The sequence below is a fragment of the Microcebus murinus genome, chromosome 10, assembly GCF_040939455.1.
Source record: "Microcebus murinus isolate Inina chromosome 10, M.murinus_Inina_mat1.0, whole genome shotgun sequence".
Lineage (NCBI taxonomy): Eukaryota > Metazoa > Chordata > Mammalia > Primates > Cheirogaleidae > Microcebus > Microcebus murinus.
The window spans coordinates 65,718,870-65,733,434 of NC_134113.1; the positions used below are offsets into that span (position 1 = coordinate 65,718,870).

General features: G+C 33.1%; 1 protein-coding gene across 8 annotated transcripts in view; it reads left to right on the plus strand.

Annotated features, from left to right (window-relative positions):
* Positions 1 to 14,565, plus strand: part of USP15 (ubiquitin specific peptidase 15) — a 355,507-nt gene that overhangs the window by 312,832 nt on the left and 28,110 nt on the right. The window contains exon 10 of one of the 8 annotated variants that reach the window (XM_076007452.1): positions 11,587 to 11,719. The exons of 6 other annotated variants lie outside the window; for them this stretch is intronic. In XM_076007452.1, the coding sequence (XP_075863567.1) occupies positions 11,587 to 11,601 (15 nt within the window). In that variant the 3' untranslated portion in view covers positions 11,602 to 11,719. Of the gene's footprint in view, positions 1 to 11,586; positions 11,733 to 14,565 lie in introns of those variants that run through there. One more of the 8 variants, XM_076007451.1, reaches the window with a different exon arrangement.

Consider the following 14,565-nt stretch of genomic DNA (forward strand, 5'->3'; position numbering starts at 1 on the left):
AGCTCATGATTGGCTTCCTGGATAAAGCAACTCTTCAGATAGATTTGAAGCAGGGAATAACGTGGTCTTTTCCACTGTAAAGTAGCATGGCGTAAAATTGTTGTTTTCAGTCTCTTGGACATAATAGGGCTCCTTAAATAGATTCTAGGAAGTCATTGAAAAAAAATGATACTAATCAAGGACTTGTCATAAAATTATATAAAATTAGTTGGGATTTCAAGCATTATTAAAGTGAGCTTTTTTTTCTATGATCTGTTGAGTTAGAAAAAAAATTAGTAAATTTAGAAGAATGTTAATAGAGAAAGTTTAAAGGTTTTTTTGAAGACTTAAGAGATTGAGTAATACAAGGAAATAACATTCTTTTAAGAAACTAGGTCTCCATTACATTGTAAAACAGTGAAAAAGTCATTACTAAAGCTGTTATTCTATGTTACATTATTTCCTAGCTTTGAATATGATTAAATATTAATAGTAGCCTGCTCTCACTTTGAGACTTTCTTTTTTTTTTTTTTTTTTTTTTTTTTTTGAGACAGAGTCTCGCTTTGTTGCCCAGGCTAGAGTGAGTGCCGTGGCGTCAGCCTAGCTCACAGCAACCTCAAACTCCTGGGCTCGAGCGATCCTTCTGCCTCAGCCTCCCTGGTAGCTGGGACTACAGGCATGTGCCACCATGCCCGGCTAATTTTTTATATATATATCAGTTGGCCAATTGATTTCTTTCTATTTATAGTAGAGACGGGGTCTCGCTCTTGCTCAGGCTGGTTTTGAACTCCTGACCTTGAGCAATCCGCCCGCCTCGGCCTCCCAAGAGCTAGGATTACAGGCGTGAGCCACAGCGCCCGGCCTGAGACTTTCTTTTTTTGCATTTATTGGAACACAGTTTCTCAGAAGCCCAGTTTAACATGCAATTTTCTAATTTTACTCAAATTACCAACTTTATATTTAAACAAATATAGTTTCCATCAAAAAAGAAAAACCTCACCCCTGAGACGTAATTTAAAAAAAATAGTTTAAGATCTTGAAAAAAATGACTTGTTCTGATATACTGAGCATGTGGCTAGCTAAAAATTCAAACTAATATTTTCTAGGGTAGGTTTTCATTCCAATCTAGAATATTAAGGTCAGTTATTTGAGTTCCTTTCACATTATTTGCCAAAAATTATGTAGCAAACTATCCAAAAATACATTTAATTTTCTATCAAATGACAATTGAGGTCTTCTTCCCATTTCAACAAAAGCAAAAGTAATGGAAACACCCTTATTTCATTAGAACCACTTGTTTTCTCAACATGGATACCAACATTTTCACTTTTTCTCTTGTTTGGACTAGAGTAAGGGAGAAGCGTCCCTTCCTTTTAGAAAGAGTGATGAGGGTGGGAATGAAGGACCTACATTCTCAGGCACATTATTTTAGGAAAGAGCATATATAGTATAGTTCTCTAAGAATTTAATATTCACTGTTATATAGCCACCAAAAAAGAATGAAATCCTGCCACTTACAACAACATGAATAGAACTGGAGAACATTATGTTAAGTGAAATAAGCCAAGCACAGAAAGACAAATCTCACATGTTCTCACTCGTATGGGAGCTAAATATTAAAAACAAATGATCTCATGGAGACAGAGAGTTAGAATGTTGGTTACCAGAGGTTGAAGAGTCGGCAGGAGGTGGGTATAAAGAGGGGATGGTTAATGGGTGCAAAATATAATTAGATAAGATGAACAATATTTGATAATACAACAAACTGACTATAATCAGCAATAAGTTAGGGCACACTTTAAAATAACTACAGGAGTGGAATTGAAATGTTCCTAACACAAAGAAATGATAAATGCTTAAGGTGATAGATACCCAATTACCCTGATTTGATTAGTTCACATTGTATGCCTATATCAAAATATCATATGTACCCTATAAAGATATATAATTATTATATACCCATAATAATGAAAATTTTTTATAAAGAATATAGTATTCACAACTAGGGGAGAAATGTTATCTCTAAAAGAATGCCTTGCACTTGTATAACTTGGCTGGTAGTGATTTCTTGTCATGAAAATATGTGCTTCTTAATCTCAGATAAGGGGTATCTTATTTGTCTGTTTTTTATATTCTCAGTTATAAGTAAATTTCTCTAGTATTAATGCTTCTATTTCTGAATTAATATAGACTTTTAAGTGTTTTGTCTGTCACTCTCATAGGAAACTGACATGTATAGATCACAGAGAAATAAAGAGGTTCTTTTACGGAATTATACTTTATTATGTCTGATTCTAAAATACAAAATGGTTTTACACTACTCTGGCTAGAAAAAGATCAACATCAATTTAATAATATACTTATTAGATACTATTGCAGTGATTACATCTTAAAACAGATGTGATTAATATAATTAGGCTGAAGGTATCTTGTGTTGATTTTATAATTTTTCTAACGATCTTTTTTTGTAATTGAAAGGAATATATAGGAAAAGTCAATCTGTGGTCTATAATGGTAACTATGGTTTGCCTCCCTCCCCAAAAAAACCAAAAGATATGAAAACTGGCTCCAAATTTACTTTTACTAACAGCTCATTTTCTTGATCTCATAATCTTTCTAAAATATATTTTCCTCTTTTGCTAAATGTATACTAATATCACTGAACACTTTTTTGATTGGATGATCCTAAAGTGTTTCAGGCTTATATTTTAAATGATAAATTAGTAATATTGAATAGTCTCTAGAAAATACAGGATATTGTACTGATAGATCTTTAAAACGATGAAAGCCACACTAAATCCTCTTAGGGTTGTGCTTTGTTGTCTTTTGTCTATTACTTTTAAATGTATACGTGTAAATTCTAGTCGGTTAAGGTTACGCTTACTAAAAGGCTCTCACCTATTGGATTTTTTTTTCTTTAATGTCACTATCTTTTTACCATCTTCTGTTTTATTTTATAAATAGAAATAGTTTGTGATGGTGCATATTACACATAACTTTGTTAGTGTCATTGTCACTTAGACAATAATTGATGTTTTGGTTCAATATTCTTTTACTACTATATGTAAGGAAACCAGTTGCTAAATATTATCAATCACTTCTTGTTTTTTAATTTCCATATTGGTATTAAAATCAATCACTTCTTTACGGTTATTTATAAACTATACTATTCTGGGGAGGAAGAGGGTCAGTGAGTTGGTTAGTGAAACCATTATTAATTGTTAATAGTAATATCTAAAATAAATTACTAGTTCTCATATAAATCAATATTCAAACATTAATTGAACCTGCAACCTCTAATAATAACAGTACCCTTCTTTGCATAATGCAGGTTGTTTTTTTAATTTTGTTTTCACTTTCTTAATTTCCTCTTCACAGAAGTCTATGAGTTAGAGCATTAGTATCCCTATTTCACTGATAAGGAAATTGGGGCAAGGAGAGTTTAAGTGATTTTCCAGTCACTAAGACAAGTTAATAAGTTAGTTAAAACTGGGTTGTTATTCAGAGCATTCTGAGATAATATATTTTTTCAAAATTATTCTACTCAACTTAGAAGATATGCTTTAAATATATTTTATGTGATAAAATAAAACAAAATTTACCATTTTAACCATTTTTTAGTTCAGTGGCATTAAGTATATTCACATTGTTGTACAACCATTAAAGATATTTTTATATTTACGCCAAGTGAATGGCCCCTATAATACAAGATGCTCCCATAAAGTAGCATTGTTGTTTTGCCATTCAAAACAGTCTCCCTAGGAGACTATACACACACTCATTTGGTCAGAATGTTGAAAACAGTTCAAGTATTCTTTTTGGAATTGCTTTCATTCTTCTAAATATCACTGATGGATATTTTTCCTCCTTTGATGATGTTGATTTTCAAAAACCATAAGTTACTCCAAACATTATCTTAAGAATATTGTAGTAAATGATCAAGCTAAGTAAGATATACTTATGAGGTCATTCATTTGTTTACTCAGCAAATGTTTATTGAGGGCCTACTAAGTCTCTTTAACTCTGATAGGCAGTAAATCTACCATGATAAACAAAACAGATTTTGTTTCCATGGAATTTACACCCCAGCAGGGGAGATAAACTTTAAATCAATCATGACTTATGATAAATATCATAAAGAAAAAAAGTGCTGTGAGTAAATAACAGGGGCCTGGAGAGCACCTAGTTTAAGCGGGGTGTTATACTCAACTGAAGTAACATCTGAGCTATGACCAAAGAATAGATGAAAGGTAGATAGGTGAGAGTGGAAGTGAGATAGGGCAAAAACTGTGCAAAGCCCCTAAGATGGACAAGTTTGAGGAACCAAAAGAAGTAGCCTGTGGAATAATGTATGAAGGGGAGTGGGACAAAATGAGTTAGACAGAAGCCACATCACATAGGGAGAATTTGGATTTTAATGTGTTACAAAGGTTATTGGAGGTTCCAGGCTACCCTTACTCGTCTGGTTTATTGCATTTATCTCTTAGCTGGTTTCTTTGCTTCTATCCTTAACCTCTATAGTCTGTCCTTGAAAGAACAGCCAGAGAGATCTTTTTCAAATGTTTAAGGCATTTCCTGGTACTCTTTCTGTGTAACACTAATTGCTTTCCCATTTCACTCAACAGAAGCCAGAGTCCATAAAACAGACTGTAAGGCCCTATGTTATCTGGACCCCTGCTAGTTTATTTCCTATCCCATTTCTCCATGGTCACTTCCCTTGTTCGGCTCAGTCCTTACTGGACCCCTTGCACATGCCAAGAGTGTTTCTATAGTAGGGTCTCTGGACTTGCAGTTTCCTATACCTATAATGTTCTTCCTCTAAATATGTGTACTTTTGTTCTCTCACCTCCTTTAGATCCCTGTTATCAGTCAGATCCTTCCTTCCCCAATCACCCTATATAAAATAGTAATGGCCCCACATTTTGTACAGTACTCATGACCATCTGGCATGCTTAGGTCTTAACCTCCCCACACTCTCAACATATATAAACAGACACACACAAATATAAGATTCATATGTACAGGGATTTTTTTTTCAGTCTCTGCTGTGGACACATTAATGACCTGAAATAGTGACTAGCATATAGAAGGCATTCAAATTAATGAAAGATAAAGGAAATCACAAGTGTTTCTCTCATTTCTGACTTGTTCATCATAATGATGGATATAACCATTTAATGAAATCAGAGTGGTTGGAGGAAGGATAGTATGAAAAGTAGATTTGTGGTAGGGAGAAGATTTATGAGTTAATTTTAGGCATGTTCAATTTGTGATGCCCATGAAATGCCCAAGCAGACAGATAGTAGGCAATTGCATATTCTTGTATGGAATATAGAATCAGAGACCTAGGCTGGAAATAGAAATATGGCTGTTGTAGATGGTATTTAAAGTCATGGAAATGATTGCGGCTGAATAAAGGCATCTATGAAAAAAGATGTCCCAGGACTAAGCCCTACAATTCAACATATGAATGGAGAAAAGACACTTCTGTTGCAGTACGAGAAAAGAAAAGGATTTTTGTGATGGCTTCCATTATCTCAAAATACAAGACCAGATCATTAACTAAGAATAAAAGGGTAACTTCCTTGGCAATATTGAGTTCTCATTTGAGGTTGGAGATCATCAATTTAGAATGATACAAATGTATTCACTTGAGATTTTTTCTAGCAGTGTTCAGGTACATTATGCATAAAATAAATGATTAGATTCATCTAGGGTTGGAGAGAGAATGAGGCAAAGGAGTTAAGAGCAACTCAACTAGTTTTCTTATTTTTATTAGTTAATTTATTTAGCAGAGTCAACAAACATCAATTGAGTCTCTACTATGTGCCAAGTATTGTTCTAGACATTGGTAATACAGAGTTTAGAAAGACAGTGCCTATCCTCTAGAAGTTCATGATCTAGTGAAGATAGACATTTTAAATAAATAAGATATAATATGAAATATAGGCCATGCATGGTGGCTCATACCTGTAATTCCAACACTTTGGGAGGCCAGAGAGGGAGGATTGTTTGAGGCCAGAAGTCAGAGACCAGCCTGGGCAATGTAGCAAAACCTTGTATCTAAAGGAAAATTTTTTTTAATTAGCCATGTATGGTGAGGTTATTCACTATAACCTCCAACTCCTGGGGAGTCCTGCATGCACAGGAGGCTGGGGCAAAGTTGTTACTTGAGCCTAGGAGTTGGAGGTTACGGTGAATTGTGGTCGTGCCACTATACACCACCCTGGGTGACAGAGTGTGACCCTGGCACTAAAAAAAAACATGTGATACAATGGAAAGCATGATGAGCAAAATGTCATGGAAGCAAAGAAAAGAGAGTCATTGGGAAATAAGTGAGGCTTCACCAAGAAGGTGACGTTTGGGTTTTGACTTCCTTTGGTAGAGTATGTCAACAGTCCCCAACCTTTTTGGCCCCAGAGACTGGTTTCATTGAAGACAATTTTTCCATGGGGTGGGAAGCGGGGATGGTTTCAGGATAACTCAAGCACATTACATTTATTGTGCACCCAGACCTCTCTGCCAATGATACTCTGTATTTGCAGCCACTCCCCAGCACTAGCATCACCACCTAAGCTCCACCTCAAATCATCAGGCATTAGATTCTCATACGAAGCACACAATCTAGACCCCTCACGTGTGCAATTTACAGTAGAGTTTGCTCTCCTATGAGATTCTGATGCCCCCACTGATCTGACAGGAGGCGGAGCTTGGGTGATGCAAGTGATGAGGAGTGGCTGTAAATACAGATGAAGCTTCTCTGGCACACACACTCACCTCCTGCTGTGCTGCTCAGCTTCTAGAAGGCCACAGTTTGGCACAGGGATGGGACACCGCAGAAGTATATGACTTATACTTTGTTCATCTGGTCATAAAATAGCAGAGACTTACTAGAGGTACAAACTGTTACATTATAGCTCATGCTTGTTCCTATATTTTTCTACAACAGAAATCCCTGAATCAAAAGTCTGTTTTGCCACAGCAAAAAACACATTGTTGATACACTCAATAAACACATATTGAAATCCTAGGTATGCTAACTATTGATGCTTTTTCACATGTGTGCCAGTTCTAAAAAAAGGAGTACTTAAAATATTTTGAGCAATATATAATGCTTATTCTTAATGCCTCAATTATATACTAGATTTGGTATATTCTAGATAATACTGTCTAGACATTATGAATAATTCCTAGGGTGATTCTAAGTACTGTGTTTTATACTTTGCCAGAAGGCTTTCAATAATGTTTTCAAAATGAAGCAAAGTTATAACAAAAATGTTACTGATTGTTTATAAGCAAATTCTTAATAGTATAATAAAACGTAGTTTGAGATTCCTCTTATACTTACAGTAGTTTCATTAAACACCATACCAAAAATGTATCTGTCATCATGATGATACCACCATCTTCCTGGAACCTGTGTTACCTTCCCTGAGACTTGTTGCATTGTTTTCTCTTTTCTATACTTTTAAACTTCATCTCTTCACTGTCTTTCTTCCTTTCAGCATATACTGAGTCAAGTGTTTTTTGTTTGTTTTTTTTTTTTTAGTGGGGAGTAGAGTAACAGGGACCCATGACCTTGAAAAGGATGGTCTGTGCTTTCTCCCTAGTTTCTCATCTCCCATTCAGTCCTCATCTCACTGCAGTCTGTCATTTGCATAGCATGGTAGGTAAAAGCATGGATTTTGGAACTGGACTGCCTGGATTCAAATCCTAGTTCTGCCACTTATAAGTTGTGTGACCTTAGATAAGAAACTTCTTAGTTCCTTCATCTGCAAAATGAAGATAAAAGTGCTTAGGAAATGCTTGGCGCATACTAGACCGATAGAAGTACTGAATGCTCTTATCACTGTGACCATCATACTACCCCGTAGGAACTGCTTTTGATAAGGTCACTTTTGACTGCCTGTTTTCTAGGTTTGTAGTAGCCCTTTTACCTTTGAGAATTTGACATCCAGTTATCATACTGCCAAATCCCAAATTGTCTCAACCATAATTCTGAATTTCCTTACAATATGTGACTGTTAAATGGACATTCCTGCCAAGATAGACTACATATAATTCAAACTCATCATGTCTGCTAACACTAATCTTGATTATTTTATTTCTTATACTTACTTATAAGTATAACCATCCATCCAGTAACCCAAGTCAAAAAACATATCCCAGTCTATTTCTTAAATATCACTTATATCTGTCCCATCCTTCCTGCTAGTACATTATTTCAATACTTCATCATTTTTGTGAACTGTCAAAATATCTCTCTTCCATCGTTTGTCCTCTTCCAGTCCACTTAGTACACTACTTTTAAATTTATTGTTTTAAAAAGCAAATATGATTATTTGTGCAAATATGATTATGGTAGGCCTAAAACATGTTTCCCATCACCTAAAAGATAAAATTCAAACTGGACCCTGCCTACCTCTTTAGCCACAACTACTTTTAATTCTTAGAATCATTATGTTTCAAACCTCTTTTGTATACTATTACCTCTTCTCTAGTTGTCTTTCCCATACTTTGCTTCTTTCCATTTCTCCTGGACAAATAACATATTATGTGGTGAAAATCATGAAAGTGAAGGCTGTCTTTGGTTTTCTTTTATATCCCCAATATTGAGTATAATACTAGATAATAGCATATTAGAACAGTGTTTCTCATGATGTGTCTATGGACAAGACAGTTCTGGTCAACAGTGAAATAAGTACCGAAATTGTAAAGTGATCAAAAATCTCTAGAACAGTTTGATAGGATAATTTTTATATCTATTAAATCTAACAAAAAAATAGGGCTTTTTTTGTATGTTTTAAATTTCATTTATCTAGTGGTTCATTTTATATCTTCTGTACCAGCCTGTAGCCATTTGGAAATTTTTTAAAAAATCATTTGTTCCATACAGGTGGTTTGAGAAACACTGTATTAGAAAAATTATTTACCAAAACATTTGGAACTTGACCTGTACTAGATTAATGATATTTCCAGAGCCATTTAAACTCCAAAAGAGCACAATAATTTTTAAAAGAATTATAGTACATAATATTATACTTATTTCTTGCAACTGAAGAGTCAGATAGCTACCAGTATATGTAAGGTCCAAGAAATATTATAGCTTATGTCCTGCAAATGTAAACTATTTGATAGCACTTGGATTGGGCTGCCATGTTAGTCACAGCTTGACAGATCATACCAGCACTACTATGGAAATAGTTCTTTGAATAATTTCACAGCCAAAGATACGAAAAAATTGTTTTAGAACATTATTTGCATATTTACAGAGACTCTTGAAATAATAACTGTCTCTTAATAAATATTTGTTGAATGATTAAATATTTAGATAAATTCAAAATTTTTGATTATGTAAATAATCAGAAATCTTTATAGTTCACACTATCACATGGTGTTTAAATTTCAGTTTAGCTTAATATTTGTTGCCAGTTGTGTGCCTAGTGTAATGAAACGATAGAAGTATATGGCTTGGTTGTTTCTCTTAATGTAATAAATTAGTTAAATTTTTTATAAAAATTGCTTTTGTCTCTTCCTGTATACCTTTTCAAGAGAACTAAAAGTTCAACAAATCACAAAATTCTTAATACTCATTTATTCAAAATTGGTTTTTGACTGAATATTATGTGCAAGGTACTGAATGCAAAAGAAATTATTTAAAAAATTGTTTTTTTCATAAATCTTTTGACTATCTTGCTTGCCTAAACAGTTAGTATTTACTTTCCTTTCAGTGTGAGCTAGTTTTAAATTATTAATGGGGTAGGAGATAAAATAACTCAATTAAAATTGGATTCATAAGCTTTAGTTCCTTAAAATAAATACAACTTACACTAACATTTCTTAATGGTATCATAACCATTTGGTTTTAGCATGCTTCCCATAAAGTGAATACCTCAACGTAAAATCACTCATGAGTAGCCTGTTATTAAAAATAAAAAATAAAAATCAAACAACTGCCATCATAGTCTAGTAGTTTTTAAACTTTATTTCAAAACACCTTACCTGAAGCCTATAGCCTTATTGGTGGTGTAATAATCATTGTCACAAAGACTTTTACAGTTATCTATATCATAAGTGAATCTTCTATGCAGTTTCTTTTAGCTTACAATATGAAAATCATTGGTTTTTACATAATCATAGATTTTTTAACATTGACATTTCTAGTTATAGAATTTACTCACTACAAAGTAACAGGGCAGTCTTTTTGACAAACATAGAATTCTCAGAACTTCCATAATCCTATAGATGAGGAAAAAAAGTGTTGTCATTTCTTTGCTAGCCAACAAAATATTTTCCATTAGTTTTCATATGTCCCAGAACTTTGATGATAATTCTTCATTGAGTTGAAGTAGTATGTGAAGAAGAAATACCATACAATTTGAAGGAAAGGGTAAAGGGGCAATAGCAGGGACTTTAAGTGAAATTTAATTTTATTCATACCTTCAGCATAAGGACCAGATTAATGAAATATATTAAAGTGTTAGAACATCTTTGTCCAATTCAAAAACCTTGCCTTTAAAACTACATTTACTTTATGTAAAATTCCAATATTTTAAGTAGAGTATTCTAGTTCTCTCTTCACTACTTAGTTGGGGCAGGGGGAACCATAGTTAAAATAAAAGTTGTAAAAAATAAATAAGAGGAAAGTTATGTCTATTTATAGTTTGCTTACCTATATCTGTTCCTTTTTTTTTCCTTTTGGGAGACAGAGTCTCACTCTGTTGCCCGAAATAGAGTACAGTGTTGTGCCATCATAGTTCACTGCAACTTCAAACTTCTGAGCTTAAGTAATCCTCTAGCCTCAGCCTCCCAAGTAGCTGGGACTACAGGTACATGCTACCATGCTAGGCTAATTTTTTATAGGGATGGGGTCTTGCTATATTGCCCAGGTGTCTCAAATTACTGGCATGAGCCACCATACCCAGCCAATTTCTTTTTTTAAAAAAGCCTGAAGAAAGAATGAAAATGTAAAGCAAAACAGGTCTATAGTTGTATTTGCTCCCACAGAATATGTGGCGATCTTCAGAATTGATCAAATTTAATAAGATTTGCTTTTCTAGAAAAAAAAGTAACAAAAAAATAAAAACATTAAGTGGCTTAAAATATCTCATTTTTTAAATCTACTTGATAAAGGGACAGGCTTGTATTTATAGTTGTTCATTGTAAAATTTATAGCAACTTTCCTGTATAATCTACAATGTCATTACAGAACAAGAGCCAATATCCCAGTATTACAAAATGCTTTGGAATTTTACAATACTGTACCTTTTCAAAATGCTTATGTTCTTATCATGATGAATTAGAAAACGAATGACATGGCAAATCTGAAAATGTAACCTTAAAATCCAGGAAAAACAACCTGAGGGTATTCTATGACGACTTTAACCATGGATTACTTCAGGCATTTTTTTAAAAATCATAAGAAAATAAGAATGAATCCCTTAGTCTAGGTTGGGTTTTTACTTTTAGTATTGGTCAGTTAGAAGGTATAGCTATTTTTTTAAAGGGTTGTGAGTGGCATTACATTTTGATCAGTTACAAAATGAGTTACACAATTCAAAAGCTTTAGGTAATCAAAAATTAAGTTTGTTTTCTTTCCTGTTCTAGTTACCGGTTTACTAAAATAGTGAGCATACATGATCACTTGAGAATTGGGCTTCTGGAGCACCTGAACAGAGAGGGAGTGGTTCATATTCAGCATTACAAAAGACAACTTTCTCTTTTTGAAGGGGATTACTTTGGCTATTTTCCAGGTACTGGGGAAATTCCAGATTCATTACAAGTTATTGGGATGGCTATTAATTATTCATTTCCTAAAAATATGTTGATTACAGACTTGAGATTTGGTTATACAGTAGTTTATTTGACTTCATCAATTTAAAAAAACCTATGTAGAACTTTATAGCAAAATACAAAATTGAGACTCTTACATGCATCACTTATATTTTGTCAGAGAACTCTGGAAACATCAGTCTTATTGATCAGAACCTACTTAGTGGAAGAACTTTCTAAAAGTAATGTAAGAGCAATAAGATTTGTGCATGTGTATATAAAAAAATTTATGTGCAATACATTGCATCTAAGTAATTAAATTATGAAAAAATCATATTTCACATAATATTTAAGTTTTAAGATGTTAGATTCAGGGAAGATGTTTATAACTAGAGAGTTTTTCATAGAGAATAAACACTATAGATTGACTCATATTGCAGAATGTCCATTGGATGAGACATTTGATTATCTAGAAGAATTCTCTTTAGAATTTTTATGTCTACTTCCAAGTTGAAGATTTAGGGGAAACAGTCTTCCTAAAAATATATTTCCAAATAAATTTCCTTCATATATCTTTTATTTATGGATTTATCTATTGATAGTTATTGGACATTCACAGTGGTTATATTTCTTCATTAGGAAAACCTCTTTAAGGTGTTATTTGGACTTTTATTTTTGAACTTGTAGAACTTTTGGATGGGTTAGAGATACAATTGAGTGCAATTCAGAACTCCTTTTTAATCAAGTGCTTTCCCACTGCTCTAAGTCTTTGTAAGGACTGCTTCTAGTCTTTCTACTATATAAGTTTTCATTCATTCAGTGTATCTATTGAGCTGTGTGCCAGGCATAGTGCTAGAACCTGAGGAACAAAGGTGAACAAGACATGGACTCTGTTCACAAGGGTAGTATAAGTGAAGTCAAGAAGTGGAGTTAACACATAGGAAGGAATATTAGTTCTTCCTTGCGGTACTGAAGAAGATGTAACATTTAGAAGAAATGTTAGAGTGTATGTTAATGAAAAAGTAGGAGTTTCTTATAGGGAAAGAATATTCTAAGAAGGGAAAGAATGCATGCAAAGATTCAATCTTAATACTTAAACTAAGGAATATGTCTTAAGACTCCTAATTCAAATTCAAGAATATTCTTATTACTTGCAGTTTCCCATATAAAATGCACATGCAAGCACAAGTAGAGAACCACAAACTACTTACAGGAACAGATACTCTCTTAGCAGTCACTTCTGCTCACTAAATGATTGGCTTGCACATACACCAGCCATTCTTACCATTCTTCGTGGATCAACAACTTTTCATAACAGCTTATGTCCTGAACTTTCCAACCAGTCATTATATCATTAAGACTAAATTAGTGAATGCCAAAAGTCTGCCATATACTAAATATGAAGTTAAGTTTTTTAATCCTTAAATCTTCAAGTGCTCTTGTCAATTTTGTATACTACTAAACTTGTATAGGGATTATAAAAAGATTTAAATATGAAAATATTTAACCTAGTTAACCAGTACATTTACCTGTTCCTTAATGCAAATTTTTTACCTTTTTTATATTAAAAAATGGAAGTTTTAATGTAGAATCTTTCACTTTAGTCTGATTATTGCTTTATTTTTAACATAACATTTGACAAAATTCTACCCAATTTCAGTATCAACTCTAGATACAATTATGATATTTTTTAAGATGTGGTTTAAGGTCTGTGTCACATTTCATCATATTTGGACCCTATTTATTGGTGATCAATCATTAGACCTAGTTCTCCTGAAACACTAAGGTTTTGACTTTTGTCACTGTCCAGCAGTTGAACTCCAATAAATTAACAGAGACATAGCTCCAAATGGCATGAGACTGGTAAACATGACACAAAACTTATAAGCAGCCACAAAAATAACATACTTACTATGTATATAATTCCTTTTGTTTTTTGTGATACATTCATCTGTATTCTCAGATTTTGCTAAGAACAACCATGTATGTTAAGAAAGGATGAGTTTTGTTCTGTTTTAGTTCAGGAGGCATTGAGAGTAAAAGATGTTTCCACATAGGCATAACACATGTTATATGATTTTTAGTCCATATTATATCACTCAGTAAGGCATCTTACAGGTTAAAAGGGAAATCTTCTACTGCTACATATGTCAATCTTTTAAAATATATATGTATTTAAGAAAGGAATTGCTTTGGGACAGTCTCATCTGATAGGAAAAAGATATTTTATAATAGAACACTCTTTGAGATAGATACTTCAGAACTGTGGTTATGATACCTATTAAAATAATGAAAATTATCTTTATTCTTTAAAACATTGTATTCAATGGCAGCCAATCTAAGTATTCAATATTCTTATAATTGCCAAAGATGTTCATGTTTTTAAGATAGCCTATTGTGAAAAGGTTAAATAATGAATTGTATAAAGTCATCCTGAATCAGCCTGCATTATGACCAACTTTAAGAAATTGTCTTCTTTCTTCTGCCAGAATGATGGCATTGGATATTAATATAATATCACCTGGGGCATTGAAGTATTTTAGTTGTTTGACCTTTATTACAATTATGTCTTGAAATTTATACCAAAAATTAAAAGAGAACTTTTAATATTTTGAACTGGTCTTAATACTGTTTTAAGAACATACTGTCTCCTAATACAATGGTATTTTCAAGATGAGGGAGAAAAGTATGTGTGGTATTTGCAAGATGAAGGAGAAATGTCTTTTAACTACTATGATTTGTGTATTAGAACAATTATACCTAGCTGTTGAATTTCTGTATTTATCTGTGTTTGTAGAAGTTATTAGCAAAGTA